General features: G+C 43.1%; 1 protein-coding gene across 3 annotated transcripts in view; it reads left to right on the top strand.

Annotated features, from left to right (window-relative positions):
- RBSN (rabenosyn, RAB effector) overlaps positions 1 to 17,173 on the top strand; it is a 33,381-nt gene that overhangs the window by 9,718 nt on the left and 6,490 nt on the right. For all 3 annotated transcript variants that reach the window (XM_086697353.1, XM_086697352.1, XM_025922300.2), the window contains exons 3-9: positions 3,719 to 3,859; positions 6,436 to 6,536; positions 7,714 to 7,759; positions 7,872 to 8,033; positions 10,105 to 10,346; positions 12,426 to 12,496; positions 16,495 to 16,581. In XM_086697353.1, the coding sequence (XP_086553479.1) occupies positions 3,719 to 3,859; positions 6,436 to 6,536; positions 7,714 to 7,759; positions 7,872 to 8,033; positions 10,105 to 10,346; positions 12,426 to 12,496; positions 16,495 to 16,581 (850 nt within the window). The remainder of the gene's footprint in view (positions 1 to 3,718; positions 3,860 to 6,435; positions 6,537 to 7,713; positions 7,760 to 7,871; positions 8,034 to 10,104; positions 10,347 to 12,425; positions 12,497 to 16,494; positions 16,582 to 17,173) is intronic.

Genomic DNA, 17,173 nt, shown 5'->3' with positions numbered 1-17,173 from the left:
CCTTCCTGCCATCCTTCCTCCTTCAACTATACCTTGTCCTGTGCAGCCCAGGAAAAGGAAGGTCAGAGTTGAAAAGCAAGGAGAAACAACTTAAAAAGTTAAACTTGGTTTTTGAGCTTCTCAGGCCTCAGGTTGTAGAGAGTCACAGAAAGGATTTTTTCAAAGCAATTTTAACCATACATAGTGTTCATTTCTGGAATTGAGATTCTAACTCCTAAATATGATGCCAGTATTCTGGAACTTACTTTCCTAGTGATTCAGCTAATCTGCTTCTCCTAGCTGGCAGCATTTCTGAAGGCAGTGAGATTACAAAGGCCTGGACGTGTATTCACAATTCTGTGTTGGGTGGGAGAGAAGGGGATGATCATATATTTCTAAATGGACTTTGGCCTCCACATATGCAAGTCACATGCACCCTGTAATGAAATAGTCCCTCTCCATGTCTCACTTTTCAGAAAAAATTGTTGAAAGCTTTATCATTTATTACCTCTTTCTAACCACATGACAAAGTCAAACATTTTCATAATCCTGAGGGCTGTGATAAATGAGGTGTCTGTAGAGGCTGGAGCAGAGCCATAACTGTTAGCAAAAAAAAAAAAAAAAGTTTTGTATTTTGTCATTTTCAGAGTTCCTTTATAAACATCGTTATTTCATTTGATTCTTCCAGCAACTCTGCAAGATGGTGGTTGGTTTCATTCTACAGAGAAAAAGTGAGGCTCAGAGATGTTGAGCAACTTATCCAAGGTCACACAGGAATTTATAGAGGTAGACTTTGACCCCAGGTCTTCTGTCACCTCTGAGTCTAGTGCTGCTCTTTCCATTTGGCATCACTGATGATACCAGACCCTGTGTTCCAATCACAGCTTGCCCTGCAGCTAGAATGCAAACAAAAACTGCTCATCTCAGTTTCCTTGGACAGCTGGAGCACCTCTGTGACCTTTAATGAGCATCCAGTCTGAGTGTCAGCTGTCATATACCGTGATGTCACTAAGACTTTGATGCTGGTGGGTTCAGAAGTTAGACAATGTCTTCATTTTCCTGTGGTAACCCATTTATTAGAGGAAAAACATTTAAGGTTACGTAGGGAATAATAGGTGTGAGAATCCACTTAAAGAGTAATAGAGATTTTATGAGTTGTGAAAGAAACTTGAAAGAATTCTCTTGTGTTTTTCTTTGTTTTCCCCCTATCTCTACCTCAGAAGAGCTAAGAAATTGAGTTAAGCATTTCTTTAGTACTAATGAGCATTTCTTCAGTCAGGAAGGATATCTTGCTTCTGTGGGAGTTTTCTGTGTTTTGGAACCAGGAAAGTAAAGTTTTAAAGATTGACATCAAAGATTTTTGAGAAGTCCTTTGAAAAGCATTTGGTCTTTTGGTTCTTAGACATTTTATGACATTGCTGGTTTTGTCAAGTGAAATATTAAAGCCAAAAGAGCAAACCTTGATACCAGGTTTTGGAGGTGGTTTAAGGGGCGCCTGGGTGGCGCAGTCGGTTAAGCGTCCGACTTCAGCCAGGTCACGATCTCTCGGTCCGTGAGTTCGAGCCCCGCGTCGGGCTCTGGGCTGATGGCTTAGAGCCTGGAGCCTGTTTCCGATTCTGTGTCTCCCTCCCTCTCTCTCTCTGCCCCTCCCCCGTTCATGCTCTGTCTCTCTCTGTCCCAAAAATAAATAAACGTTGAAAAAAAAAAAATTTTTAAAGAAAGAAAATATAAACTTGTCATTAAGTGGTCATTGAGTTTGGGCCCCAGCCCTGCTTCAGCTTCAGTTTAGCACATGTACAGTAAGTATAAGAAAAGGTAATTGAAAATTACCTGTGGCTTTTGCTTTGTGTTTTTTTTTTTTTTTAGTAGTTTTTTTTTCCTCTGCTTTGTGCTTTTAAAGATATATGGGATTGTTCTTAATTGGCCTCCTCTTGAAGGGCTATACCTGGGAAGGTGGCCAGTGCGTTCTTCTATCCTCTTCTATCCTAAAGTGGTTAAATTACATGGACTTGCCTGTTTAACTGGACACAGCTTAGTTTTGTTTGCAGAAGTGAATTTGTGTCTGCTAACTCTAATTTCCTGTCTGCTAACCCTTTGTTTACCGTTTTCTGTTTTCTCTCCCCTATTGTTAAGAATATCATCTGGTGGACCTTATTTTTCCAGGTGGAGAAAGCCATCTCAGAGTGACCGATAATCAGGGAATTTGCTTATTAGCTTGACTGCCTAACAAAGACATATATATATAAGCTTAACACTTTCTCCCTCTGCCTGCCAGCCCCTCCATATCTGCATTTCCCTAGAGTTTTGAAAAGCTTTGGTAGTTTTTTTTTTTTTTTTAACGTTTATTTATTTTTGAGACAGGGAGAGACAGAGCATGAACGGGGGAGGGTCAGAGAGAGGGAGACACAGAATCTGAAACAGGCTCCGGGCTCTGAGCTGTCAGCACAGAGCCCAACACGGGGCTTGAACTCACGGACCGCGAGATCATGACCTGAGCCGAAGTCGGCCGCCTAACCGACTGAGCCACCCAGGCACCCCAAGCTTTGGTAGTTTTTAATGTTGTTCAGGTAACAGCAGTTCAGAAGTCAGGGAATTCCATGAAGTAGTGATCTATTAAATGTAAAAGAAATTACATTTTGTGTTAAACCTGGTATTTTCTACTAGATTCTAGTGGCAGTAAGGGATAGTCATCCAAGACTTAAGAACATTAATGAGAGCAACTTAGGATCAAGAATTCTTTTTTCCCACGAGTTGACTGTTCTCCTTCAACAGCAGGTCCTCTTAGCACAGGGGGCAGTATCCCTGTTCTGTGGAGGCATAGTTTTTGAGTTGTGCTGACTGGGGAGAGCTGGGGTTCTCATTTCAAACAGATGGGGTTTCCACTTCCAGCACTGCTGCCTTATAAGCTCTGTGATCTTGGGTGCAGCAAGTTTCCCCCTCTTTGATGTCACGTCCTCATTTATAAGTAGGGATACCACCTGCCTCATAATGTTGTGAGCATGAATTGGCCTAATGTATTTGAAAGCACTTTGTGCCTGGTACATGCAAGGAATCAATCCAGGAAACATTCATTTTCTCTTGTTACCAAGTCTGGTTCCCTTTGCTTATGTTGTAGGTGTTATATCTGTTTCTTGAAGCTTTTTGTCAGTGTCAGCACACATGCATTCATTAAGTGAGTGGGGGAAGAAGAACTCTATGTACAGATAAGCATTATGGGGAGCACCAGCCCAGGTGTTGGTTTACTTCCATCCTGGAAGTAAATAAGAAGTGTTTCCTCATGAGTCCATAGAGTAAATAAATTAATACTGTAGAATTTAACTTTAAAAACTTTGTTTTAATTGAAATATACTTTACAAATAAGTTTTTAAGTGTGCAGTGCAGTAAGATTTGAAAAATGTATATACCCATGTAACCACCTCCCCAATTAAGATCTAGAAAAAAAATTTCCATTGCCTTGGTCCCCTCATCGAATTTGACTTTAATACTTTTATTTAATTGGGCTCTTAAATTTGGCAACAACTAGTAATGTAGCTACATACTGGCTACATAAACCAACTTACTGCTAATACTGACTAGTGAATGGATGCCTCTGGGGGTTTATCATTGCAGTTTATTTGGGATCCAAAAATTTTCAAATGAAGTAAAGTCATTTCATCACTTTTTGTGTTTGAGATTTCCCTTGACTTTGTGCTAGATGTTCTTTGTCGACTCATTTATGGTGTTTGTTTGATTTTTCCAGGTCTTGTCCAGAAGGCTAAGAAAGCCAAGAACAGGCTGTTGAAACGAGAAGGAGATGACCGAGCAGAATCGGGGACACAGGGCTATGAGTCTTTCAGCTATGGAGGGGTTGACCCTTACATGTGGGAACCCCAGGAACTTGGTAAGAAATTCTGTTCCTTCATTCAGCAAATGTTTGAGCATCTTTATGTCCTAGGTGATGTTTTAAGAGTTGAGGAGGCATCAGTAAACGAGAGGCATCAGTAAACCAGAATTGTCTAAACTTCTCACGGTCCTTATGTCCCAGTGGGGGGCGAAAATGGACCAGAATGAGCCCAGCACCTGCTTTGTGTTAGGCACTGCATTAAATGCTTTACACGTGGACTCATTTAATCCCCACTGCACTTGATGGGGACCTTCCCAGAGTCAAACAGCTAAGCAGCTACAGAAATGAGATAGGAATCCAGGTGTTTGACATCAGCTCCGGCATTGACTTGGCTGTCTCCTCTCACGTAGTAGATTACCTGTCTAGCAAGAGGCACTCACTGATTTGTGCAACTTAATTTTCGAAACACATAATTATCATACCATCTACTGACTTTTAAAATAATCATCTTTTGAGGTGATGAAAATGTTCTACACTTTATTTCGGTGATGGTTGGTTGTACAACTCTGAATATACTAAAAACCATGGAATTTGTGTGCTTTAAATGGTGAATTGTATGTCCATGAATAATAACAGAGCTGTTACCAAAACTGCCACGTGATGTTGAACTAGCTAATCTTACATGTCCTTTAACTGTTGAATGATAACAAATTTAATATAACATTTTATGTCCATGCAATAGATAAATAATGATTTACTCATGAGGCTCTATTAACTTTCATATTTATTATCTTCAGCACCTTTCACAAAAGCTTTGTGAGCTGTAAAGGGTAGTGATGCTCATTCCCATTTACAGATGAGGAAATAGGCTGTATGAAGGGAACTGATATTTATCCAGGGTCATCTACGGTTTTCTTCTTATAGGGCCACTATGGAATGCTTCTTTTTGGATGAGAAAAATCTTAGAACTGCACTGTCCAATAGGATAGCCACTAACTACATGTGGCTATTTAGATTTAAATAAATTAAAATCAAGTAAAATTTAAAATCACTTCCTTAGGGACGGCTGGGTGGCTCAGTTGGTTAATTGTCCAACTCTTGATTTCAGTTCAGGTCATGATCTCACGGTTATAGAACTGAGCTCTGAGTTGGGCTCTGTGACAGTGCGGAACCTGCTTGGGATTCTCTCTTCCCTCTCTCTGCCTTTCCCTCAATCGTTGCCTCTCTTTCTTTCTCGCTCTCAAAATAAATAAACTTAAAAAAAAAGTCATTTCCTCAATCATACATTAGCCACTTTTCAAGTGTCCAATCTGCACCTGTGGCTAGTGGCTGCCAAAGTGGAGAATGGAAACATTTTCATCATGGCAAGAGAAAATGGCTTTAAAAATAATAGTATACAACGTAACACTGTTAATTATACTTACATAAAAAAATAAAATTAAAAATTTCAAATCAACGTGTTGTACACCTAAAACTAATATAGCATATGTTAATTATACTTCATTTTTAAAAAATAGTAATTATACATATGAGTTAATATGAAAGTATGTAGGAAAATTTGTGGATTCTTATTAGCTTTTCAATAGCCTGTTTTATGATTACCAGTGTTAAATTATCAGAGCAATTTTCTGATTAATTTGCCTGTTTTCAACAACCGACGAAGTCAAAATTGTGGAAGGTCAAGAGAATGGCAGATTTTAGAAGTTCATATTTAGGTCATCCCTAGGAATTTGAAATTAAATTTAACTAGATGTTAGAGAGTATGGTAGGGGAGAAAAGAACGAAGATGATGCAGAGGGTAGCATGTGAGAAGCTCCAGGTAGGGTCCAAGGTATAAATGAACCGGCCATGGTTGAGAAGAGGAGGGGGACTGCGTGCTGGGGGGGTGGGGCCAGGTACAAGGGGAAGGGTTGGTGTTTTGGAAGAATATTTCAGATCTGCTGAGACAACAAGCTACTTGATTCCATTTGTGTGAGAATGTTCATCCTGGGTCTTTGCTGCTGGACTGAGCAAGGTATCAGTTTAACTGGCTCCTCCTGTGGCATCTGTTAGCATTTACATTTTGGGGACTATTTTGAGAAGGACTGTTTTGATTCTGATGAAAAACCATAGTGTACCAACTTTGGAAAGTACAGAAAAGTATGAGAGATTTTTAAAAGTTGCCCATAATGTTAGTGTCCTTTTTACTGAACAAAAATTCATGTGCCAGACAGCGCTCTAAGGGCTTTATAAATTTTAACTTTTTAATCCTCCTAATAACTCTGTGGAGCGAGTACTATTCTTATCCCCATTTTATAGATGAATGCTCCCAAGTTACAGAGATGTTAAGGAACTTGTCTAAGGTCGCACAATGTGTGGCAGAATTGAAACTTGAGCACAGGCTGGCTCCGGTTCAGGCTCTTATCCACTGTACTCCGAGGTCTCTGGTATTGTACTCTGTGGCCTCCAAGGTAACCATGGTTAATTAACATTTTAGCAAATTTGTTTCCATTTGTTTGTCTTTGAATTTTTAGTAAGACTCTAAACTAGAATTTCTACTTGCGTGTAAAAGTCATTGAGGATAAGCAGCAAGGGAGAGGGGCTCTTTCATAGGAATGACAGGTCATTTGTCTCCCCATCTCCTCTCCTTCTAGGTGCTGTGAGAAGCCATCTTTCCGACTTCAAAAAACACCGAGCTGCCAGAATTGACCACTATGTTGTTGAAGTCAATAAATTAATAATCAGGTTAGAGAAGGTAAATTTTGTTGTTTTCAAACCTTTTTTTTCTGCAAGTGTAACTTTTCTGGGAGAAAAGAATTCTATTTCTACAGTGTGTACCATGTATGTTGTATCTATCTGATGCTGGCAGAGAAATGCCCCATCTAGAGCTCACCTAGAGAGGTGCAGAGGACCTGCTTGGGCAGGTCTAGCTTGGGCTGGTTTTATTGAAGGAGACGGCCCCAGTTGACAGACTTGCCACATAGCCAGGCTTTCCTTTTCCTTTCTCTGAAGCCTACTTGGCTGCTGGAAAACCTTTCTGCCTTCAAATTATTTCCTCTTTTGGGTGTCCCAAGTACAAACACGCAATGGGGCATGGTGTGTGATACTTGATAGCAAACTGAGAAACTGGTGACAACGTTTGTGAGGACTACTCAGCCAGGGCCAGTGTTAGTGTGGGAACTTCTTAACTGAGCCTTCTTGTCCTGTAGTACCAGAGTGCATCTTCAATACTGCAGTCGTCTTTTTTTTTTTTTTTTAATGTTTATCTATTTATTTAGAGAGAGAAAGAGAGTGCGTGATCAGGGAGGAGCAGCGAGATTGGGAGAGAGAGAATCCCAAGCAGGCTCAACACTTTCAGCATGGAGCCCCGATGTGGGGCTCGAACTTAGGAACTGTGAGATCATGTCCTGAGCCAAGATCAAGAGTCAGACACTTAACCAACTGAGCCATCGAGACACCCTAATACCACAGTCATTCTATTCTGTTCTACTCTGACCCTAGAAATGCTTGCTGTGTATGACCTGGATTGTGTCGTGGGCATGGTAGCACCTGCAGGTATAGTTCTTGATGTGTACTCTGTAGGACAGAAATATGTGGCCAGTTTCATTGTCCAGGAGGACCGTGGAGAATCAGGAATTCTCCATTGCTTTCAGTAGCCACACCCACCACATCTTGGCCTACCCCTGCTTATTGCTTAAATGGGGAGCTGACAATAAAGAGATTGGAATCAGGTCACGGAAAGGGAGCTGCCTTCCAGATGCAAAGCTAATACTCTGTCTCATGCAAAATTGCTTTTGTGGCTTTGTGGGGTTGGTGATGACAAATGAGACTTGAGAAATGAAGATGTGCAAATTCCTGCTTGATGCCTTTTGCCTGTGGAAAGTGTGTACATCACCTGTTTAACTCTATTTGCACTGTTTTCTCTTTGTCAGCTCACTGCATTCGACAGAACGAATACCGAGTCTGCTAAGATACGAGGTAACTCCAGAATTTTGCTCACATTCATTCTGTTTATCTTTCTTCCTGATCACACCTCTTTTTTAAAAATGGCTTGTTTTTCTGTTTGATTTTTGTTTTGTTCTTCCCAAAGCAATAGAAAAGTCAGTGGTGCCTTGGGTCAACGACCAGGATGTTCCTTTCTGTCCAGACTGTGGGAATAAGTTCAGCATCCGTAACCGCCGCCACCACTGCCGGCTCTGCGGGTCTATTATGTGCAAGAAGTGTATGGAACTCATCAGTCTCCCTTTTGCAAGTAGGTAACGTGGAGGCGGTGCCCTGGACCCTGATCTCCTCTTGTGACTACCTTGTTTGCTGATCACCACTTAGTGATTTTTTGAACATTTTTGTCTGAGTTAATGTTCTATGGGATCTTCATCCATTCACTTACTGATTCCATGAAGCCTGCTATAGGCTAGGCACTGCCAGGGCCCAGGGATACAATGGTGGATAACAAGGGCTGGCAGACTTTTTCTGTAAAAAATCAGATGGTAAATGTTTTAAGCTTTGTGTGCTACAGGCGGTCTCTGTGACATTTCTTTTTCTTTTTTTAAAAATTTTTAATGTTTTTATTTATTTTTGAAAGAGAGAGAGAGAGAGAGAGCATGAGTGGGGGAGGAGCAGAGAGAGAGGGAGACACAGAATCTGAAGCAGGCTCCAGGCTCTGAGCTGCCAGCGCAGAGCCCGATGTGGGGTTGGAACTCACAAACTGTGAGATCATGACCTGAGCCGAAGTTGGAGGCTTAACCGACTGAGCCACCCAGGTGCCCCTCTTTGTCTTTTTTTAAACAGCCTTTTAAAAACCATACTTAGCTCAAGGGCCATACAAAAGCAGGCTGGTCTTGGTTTGCAGGTCATGTTTGCCTACCTCTGGTCTTTAAGACATCATCCATTCTCCCAAAGGGTCTAGCATCTAGCAGAGGATACAGACTTACAAACAAATAATTGCTTTATAAAGAGGTAAGTACTATGAGAGACATTGTGTCAGACACTCAAGAGAGCTGACCCAATTGTGGTCAGCCCTGCTTGGAAGTGGAGCTTGTAAGAGAAGGTCTTAAAATATGAGTACCAGGCTGTCCTTCCCTTTGAGGTTAAAGTCACAAACCGTTCACTGTCATATAGAACAGACTGTAACGTCATAATATGAGAGACACTGAGTGCTGGGGAGATCAAGAGCATGGATGTTCAGGTTTGGGAGGTGATGTTCGAGAAGAGCCTTTAAGATAATCAGGATTGCAAAGAGAGCAGGAGGGAACCTGGGTAGAGTGAAGAGCAGGAGCAAAGCTGTGGAAAGGCCCTGGGGAAGGTTAGTAGATGAGCAAGTAGAATAGTTGGGGGAGTGTAGAAGACACATTTGAGAATTATGGGGACAGTGGCTACAAGGTTTGCTTGAACCAGAGGATCAGAACTCTGAGTCTCAGCTAGTTAAAAGTTGTTAAAGATGATCTCCTGGGCTTTGGGCCAGTTCTGGGACATTTAGTGTGGTTTTGCAACCCTGGAGAGTTCTGCTAACTCTGCATGTGCTGTTGGCTACAGAGCATCTGGGCAACATGGGGCAGAAGCAGATGTTTCCTCTGTCCAGTTCTCACAGTCAGCAGGCACACATTACCTTGATACCTTCCCTTTCTCCCTGAGACTGACTTTGTGTCTCACCTGAGACTTCATAAGCTATGTTTTTGGGACACTATTCACCTTTCTTGTCTTGAGCTAATTAATCAACATTTACTGGGCAGCTGCTATGGGGTAGCCCTGTTGCATATATCGGGTTACAAGTATGAAAGGGCAATTCCTACCATCATAGAGTCACAGATTCATAGAACAGCCCTGGGTATACATAGCACTGTCATACTGGGACAAAAGTGGAGAGTGCTCTAAGAGGGATGATATGGTAGGAACTGATAGGAAGGGCAGATTTTTTTTTTTTTTTTTTTTTGTCTCAAGGAATATAGGGCTTCCTGAAGGATGTGCCATTCGAGCTGAGCTTTGGAAAGGGTAGGAGTCAGATGTTTGGAGGCGGGGAAGTCTGTTAGGACAGTCTAGGGATTGGATTGGTTGGAGGCAGAGCAAATGGAGGAGGGCAGTTAGGGTCAGGTTAGGAATGGGCCTCAGAGCCTCAAAGAGACCTTCCTAGACTGTGTGGCGCTTTCCTGGCTGGCAGTGAGAGTCTCTGCCACCGCAGAGCCTGACCCCAGGATGGCAGAGGTCTGGTGCTTCTTGCCAATAGACACAGCCTGTATCAGCACCTGTGGCACTCCCCTCTGTTGTGAGCACTAGGGTGATTGGAGTCTGCGGGCTCACTGCTGCCTGTCCTGTGTTGTGCTTTACAGATAAGCTTACCAGTGCCAGCAAGGATTCCCTGAGCACCCACACCAGCCCCAGCCAGTCACCCAACAGTGTCCATGGCTCCCGCCGGGGCAGTATCAGCAGCGTGAGCAGTGTAAGCTCTGTCCTGGATGAAAAGGATGACGACCGGATCCGCTGCTGTACACACTGCAAGGACACGCTACTGAAGAGAGAGCAGCAGATTGATGAGAAGGAGCACACCCCCGACATTGTAAAGCTGTATGAGGTGACTCACTGTGTGCGGTCCTGGTCTGATGCAAGATGCAGATTTGGCTGTTAATTATGTACACGCCTGCACATTTTGGAGATGCTTTGGGAAGTTGTTCCTCTGAATCACTTTTAGTCTCTGCCAAAGGGCTATAGTGTGATTTCCTAGCTAGGGCCCTGGGTAATTCACAGAGTCATTGGGGGTGTGTTGCAACAACCTCATTCCGTCTCCCTTCCTTGCCTACTTGAAAGCAGGAAGTTGGAGACTTTGGTGGCCCAGGGGCAAAAGGAAGAAGGATGGTTGCGTGGGGTGTGGGCAGGATTTGGGGGTGAGGGCAGAAGCTGGAGCAGGTGGTAAACAGTGGGCCAGAGGAGTCCTGGGAAACTCACTTGGAAGCTTCAGGCTTTATGAGTTTGAGTGACTGCCCATGAGCATAGAGCTTCCCCTTTAAAAAAATTTTTTTTATGTTTATTTTTGAGAGAGAGACTGAGTGGGAGAGGGACAAAGAGAGGGAGAGACACAGAATCTGAAGCAGGCTTCAGGCTCTGAGCTGTCAGCGCAGAGCCCAATGTGGGGCTCAAACCCATGAACTGCGAGATAGAGCTTCCCCTATTAAGTCCATTCAGTTGCCTCAGCTGTCGTTACTACCAGCAGTCCCAAAACACCATTGGTAGATGCTCACTTTGAGAGGAACGTAGTGTAATGAAAAATGGGATTTAGTGTCAGCCTGGGGGTGAGACTGCCTCAGCCTCCCAGTGGCCAGGGGGACCTGCAGGCCAAGGAGAAATTGCCAAGTGAAGGTTTCGCAGGGAGGTGATAGGAGATGGGGAGGAGATCAGCCTGGGCAGCAGAAGCAGCTCATGCACAACCCTGAGCAGAGGAAGAGTGTATAGGTCTTCTCGACTTACAATGGGGTTACATCCTGATAAACCCAACCAAAGTTGAAAATATCCTAAGTCAAAAATGCATTTAATACATCTCACCTACTGAACATCATAGTTTGGCCTGGCCTTAACTGTGCTGGGAACACTTATATTAGCCTCCGGTTGGGCAAAATCCTCTAACAGAGACCTATCTGATAATGAAATGTTGAGTGTGTCCTATAACTGTTGAATACTGTACCTGGAAGTGAATAACAATGCTTGTAAGGGTATTGGGTGTTGACCCGCGTGATCGCATGGCTGACCTGTAGCTGCTGCCTGCTGCCCAGCTTCGCGGAGGGAGCGTCAGACTGCATGCCACTAGCCCAGGAAGTGATCTAAATTCAAAGTCCCAAGTACAGTTTCTGCTGAATGCCTATCAATGCCTCACACCATTGTAGAGTTGAGAAATCATAAAGTCCAATAACCGTTGTAAGTCGGGGACTGTCTATATATTGTCTGATGATCACTGAATGGTCACTGTTAGCAGTTCTGCAGGTCATAATGGCTGTGTTTCTGGAGTCACCATGAAAATACTTAGACTTCTACTAGAAATGGTGTTAATGAAACCCTGTGCTGAGCTGCAGATGTAGCCATTATCCATTCTGTGTATGGAGTTCGTGACCTGATAACTCATTTTTGTAAATAGCCACTGTGCTTTTCCTTCCTTCATCTTTGAAGTGAGCCCTGGCAATGCCTTTTGCTGGTATCTTTCATCACCTGGCAGAGGAAGAATGTAGCAACCAGTTCCTTTCGTCTGCCTTGGTAAACTCATTGGCTTGTGTCTGTCCTGGAAGGCCTTGCTCCCTGCAAAAACATCCGGTAAAAAGTTTTGTTGTCACTTTCCTTCCTGCAAGATTTACTGCTTCTAAAGGAGGTCTGTAAATCAGGAAATTGATAACAGTAAAAACAAACAAAAAGCACTCTCTGCATATTTCTATATTATAAAACTGTACGTATTATTTTTTTTTAATTAAAAAAATTTTTTTTAAGTACGCGCCATAGCCAGTATGGGGCTTGAACTCACAACCCTGAGAATAGGAGTTGCATGCTCTTACTCTTACTGACTGAGCCAGCCAGGTGCCCTGAAAACTATAGATTTTAAATGCCTCTCTATTGATAACAGTGTAACTTTTCTGTACCTTGAAAGCACCACTCACTTCTTTTTTGTTCTTAGAAATTACGACTTTGCATGGAGAAAGTTGACCAAAAAGCTCCTGAATACATCAGGATGGCAGCATCATTAAAGTAAGCTATTCCTCTGTTTTTCTAATTCAGTGATGACTGTTTTCTTGCCTTTAGGGCAGCCCCTCGGTAGCTGAAAATGAAAATCTTAACTCTGGCTGTGCTTTTCTTCTGTGAGCAACTGTGGAGAATCTTTGTCATATCTGTATAGTCCCATGTAGCCATGTTCAAGTGACTCCAGTCATTTTTCTTTTCAATTTTTTTTTTAATGTTTATTTATTTTTGACAGAGACAGAGACAGAATGCGAGTGGGTTGGGGGCAGAGAGAGAGGGAGACACAGAATCCAAAGCAGGCTCCAGGCTCTGAGCTGTCAGCACAGAGCCTGACGCGGGGCTCGAACTCACAAGCTGTGAGATCATGACCTGAGCTGAAGTCGGACACTCAACCGACTGAGCCACCCAGGCGCCCCGTGACCCCAGTCATTCTGATTGAGCAGGTTCATAGGCCCCACTGCCGAGTATGGCATCTGGAGGTGAGCAAGGACAGTATTCCTCATGCACCTGCCTAGCTAGATGCTACTTCAGGGTGACATTGAGGTGTCAGGACTTAGAGCAAGCATTTCCTTTAGAGCAGGGATTGGCACATTTTAGCTAATGGGCCAAATCCAACCTGTCATCTCTTTCTTTTTTTTAAAATTAAGATATAATTCAGACACCAAAAAATTCACCCTTTTAATGGGTACAATTCAGTGGTCTTTAATATATTTACCAAGTTGTACAACCATCATCACTGTCTTAATTCTAAATCATTTTCATCAGTCCAAGAAACCCCATACCCATTAGTAGTCACTGCTCATTTCTCCTCTCCCTGGCAGGCACTAGTCTGCTTTCTGTCTATGGATTTGCCTATTTTGGACATTTCACATAAACGGAATCATAAATATATATGACCTTTCATGTCTGGCTTCTTTCACATAGTGTAATGTTTGCAAGGTTCACTCCTGTGGTAGCACATGTTAGTGTTCCATCCCTTTTGTGTGAATGCGTTTGTATGGATAGACCGCATTTTGTTTATCCATTAGTCCGTTGATGAGCATTTGGGTTTTTCCACTTCTGGCTGTGATGAGTAATGCTTCAGTGAATATTCATGTATAAGTATAAGTCTTTTTGTGGACATACAATTTTATTTCTTTTGGGTATATATGTAGGTGTGGGGTTGCTGGGTCATATGGTAACTCTAGGTTTTAAACTTTTTGAGGAACTGCCAGACTGTTTTCTTAAAATGATTGCGCCACTTTATATTTCTACCAGCAGTGTATGAGGTTTCAGTTTCTCCATATTCTTGCCAACGCTTGTTATTGCCACTTGTTTTTATAAGTAAAATTTTATTGCCACGTAGCCATGCCCATTTGTTTGATTATAACTACAAACTACAGCAGCAGAGTTGAACGTTGTGACAGATACTATCTGGCAAAGCTAAAAATGTTTATTATCTGGCCCTTTACAGAAGAAATATGCTGACATTTTCTTAGGAGCATTGCCTCTTCTGTAGGTTAGTGATATGTGAGCTGGAGTTTGAAGTGCTACCATTAGAATCGGATCCCCACAGTCTTTCCCCAATCTGCAGGGAAGAAAATTATGGCATCCAGTGCTTTCAGTTTGAGAATTATCTGCCTTTGTTTTTATTTACCCACTTACTGTGGCAGTATGTTATAGTGTCCCCACAAGCAAAGCTTGGCTTTTCCTTCATGACGTCAGTGACTACGTTCTAAGTCTATCGTGTGGGTCTCACATGAAAAGAAAATTAACCTTTTCATTTACAAGGTCCTTAAGGAATTTCTTGACTTATGAGTCTGTAAATGTCTGACTTACAAAATACGAATGGCTAAACCCAGTTGGTTTGTGGCAAAAAATATCCTTTCCCTTGCATGTCTCCCTGCCTCTGCTGTTGCTTCAGGGCTCTTCTTCCAGTCCCTGTTCCCTCCCCCAGTGTTTGCCAGCCCACAGGGAAGGAAAAGAGAGGTGGGAGGGAAACACAAAAGAAAGAAACCATTGCAGACCACCTCCATTCCCCCCAGTCCTAGCACCTGGATGTCTGTAGCCTCTGGCAGAAGACAGTGTCAGGGGAGGAAATCCTTGTTTCTCCAGCCCTCTCAGCCTCCGCTACGCCTTCTCTTCTATTTGCACCTTCTGTACCCCATTCTTCCTCTTTTCATTCCAAGAATGAAGAACGGCAGGAAAGGACACATTTTCGTTTCTACCTGCAGTTCACTGAGCAATTTCGATCAGTGGAGCATATATCCTTCCTGTGAGTAGGTTGGGAGAAGCAGCTCAAGTCATTCTGGTATATAGCTCCCCTAAATGGAGACTCGTTGGCTTGGAGCACCTGTCTCCTGCTCTCTTCCTCCCTGGAACTTACTGGAATGAACACCTGCCTCCCACCTGTGCCCATTGGTTTGAAATCATGACAGGATTATCTTCTTCCTGGATCCCAGCAGGGAGAGCTGTGTTCCTGGCGGTCTGAGCTGGCACTAAACTTTGTCTCATGATGTTGTTACCCATGGGGCTCCTGTCCCCGAGTCTGTTGTTTTTCTTGCTTTGTGCCTCAGACACGCTTGTGGGTTAATGGGCCTCCCCATCCAGCTGGGGAACTGCCATTGCTCAACGTGTTTCCAGATGTCTAACTCTTACTCCTTCTCCAAAGATTGGTTCTAAAGGGCTTTAGGTGAATTTTACTCCCTCATTCATTCGATGGATATTTATTGAACACTACCTACGTGCCAAGTGCTATTTTAGGTGTTGGGACTGTAGCAATGAACAGTGAAGACCGTGTCCACTGTTATAGAGCTTCATTATCATGGGAGCACAGGCCATAACCAAGTGAAAAAGTCATGAACAAGGTAACTCCAGACGTGATAGGTGCTCTGTGGGAAACATGTTGGTTGATGTGACTGAAACCTTGGGAGTGCTTTCAGATTTGGGCCAACCTTGTTATTTTCCACATGACTTGGAGATACCAAGACGAAGTGGATGCATCCTCAATTCTGGTCTGATGTTCTTTTTGCAAACTATGCAGTTTGAGATGATGAAACCACCTTATTGGATCCTCTAGTTACAGCACACACCAAGATTTTTCCAGCTCACACTTTCTCGTAGATGATAAACTAGGTCAGCGCCTCAGTCCTTTCTGTTTATTTCACTTAAATTGCTGCTGCCTCAGAAAGGGGGTTGAATGGCCATTGCTGAGGCTGCATTAATAGCTGCAAGGTCTTCTGAAGTGTTTCTGTTTTCAGTGGACATGGATGAAGCTTGGCCATGTCCTAGTTCCTGAGGATATAAAAATGAAAAGCCATCATTATTGCACTTGGATTTTGGGCCTGATGGGGGTGACAGACTTGTAAATGAACAGTTCTAAGATCACATGATGACTGCTATTGTTCCTTGGAGTTAAGTGGAATTAAGCCACCTCTGGCCTTCTCTGAAGTCGCCTGCTCCACCCTGGGTACTCCTCCCTTCTTAATTTGGAGTCAAAGTGCTTTTCTCATGTAGGGAACAATTGTTCATGAGACCCAGAGGCATGGGGCAATTGATCTAATGCTGTGCTGGGTATCACTAGGTGTTGAACGGTCTCCCTGCGTAGTCTGAGTGAGAAAAGCCAGGTGCTTTTTCCTCTGATGTGGTGTAGCCAACTTATTTAGTAAACTACTTCATGTATCTTACTAGGTATAATGAAATTGTTTAGGGAAAGTAGGCTGAAGTAGATTCATTTGCATTTATTTTGGTGACGAGTGTAAGAGCTAGTCCTTAGAGGCCTAGGCACAAATCTGTTCCTGTGGTATCTGCAGACTAAAAGAACAGAAAGCAGCTTCCACGTGATTAGCACTTATATTTAGAAGAGGAATGAGCCCTGCATTATATACAGAAGTCTGAGATAATACCGCTTGGAGAGAATTAGCTGTGTCTACCTTTGTAAGGCCTTAAATCTTTAGAGCCCTTTTACACAATGCTCTCCAGTAAGCGTGATGAAACTTGGATTAAACATTTCTGTGATTTCTTCTTAGTGCTGGGGAGACCACCTACAGTCTGGAACATGCCGGTGACCTTCGAATAGAAGTGCAGAAAGTGTATGAGCTCATAGATGCTTTAAGGTAAGGTGATGTTTGACTCGCTGCCTTGAGTGGAGGAGATACGGTTTCAATGAGGGGGGTGGGTGGCTGGCAGGCCTGAGCTCACCCGGAGTCCTGGGGAGTATGTGTGAGGAGCCAGCTGAGGGTAGGCACCAGCTGTGGCTCTCAACACGTCTCAGTAACTTGGTTAAGGCTTCTAATGTTCCTTATTATTAAAGAAATAGGAACTGATTATTGACACCATCTTTGTGCCAACCATTGGTTGTATCCACATCTCATTTATTGGACCAAAGTTACCCGGTGTGGTAAGGATTAATACGCTCATTTTGTACGTGAGAAAATGCACCACAGCTGGCAAAGTGGTGGAGCCAGGATAGGAAGCCAGATTCTTTCTGCTGGTCAACAGTTGCTTTTTGACCATGGACTTGCTGTTGGGGTTAAATCAGCCCTTTGAAGTGTAGAAAGTATAATGATTTAGAGGGAGAACTGAGATGGGGCAGCCTTGTCCATCTGTCTGTGCAGGACTGGCTATGTAATTTGCGGACCTAGTGCAAAATGACAATGCAAGTCCACAGTAGGGATTATTAGGAAGTTTAAGACTGTGACAGCAGAA

The sequence above is a fragment of the Puma concolor genome, chromosome A2 (genome assembly GCF_028749965.1).
Source record: "Puma concolor isolate L17-30 chromosome A2, mPumCon1.1.hap2, whole genome shotgun sequence".
Lineage (NCBI taxonomy): Eukaryota > Metazoa > Chordata > Mammalia > Carnivora > Felidae > Puma > Puma concolor.
The sequence above is the reverse complement of the archived record's forward strand: the minus strand, read 5'-3'. Positions and strand labels throughout refer to the sequence as shown.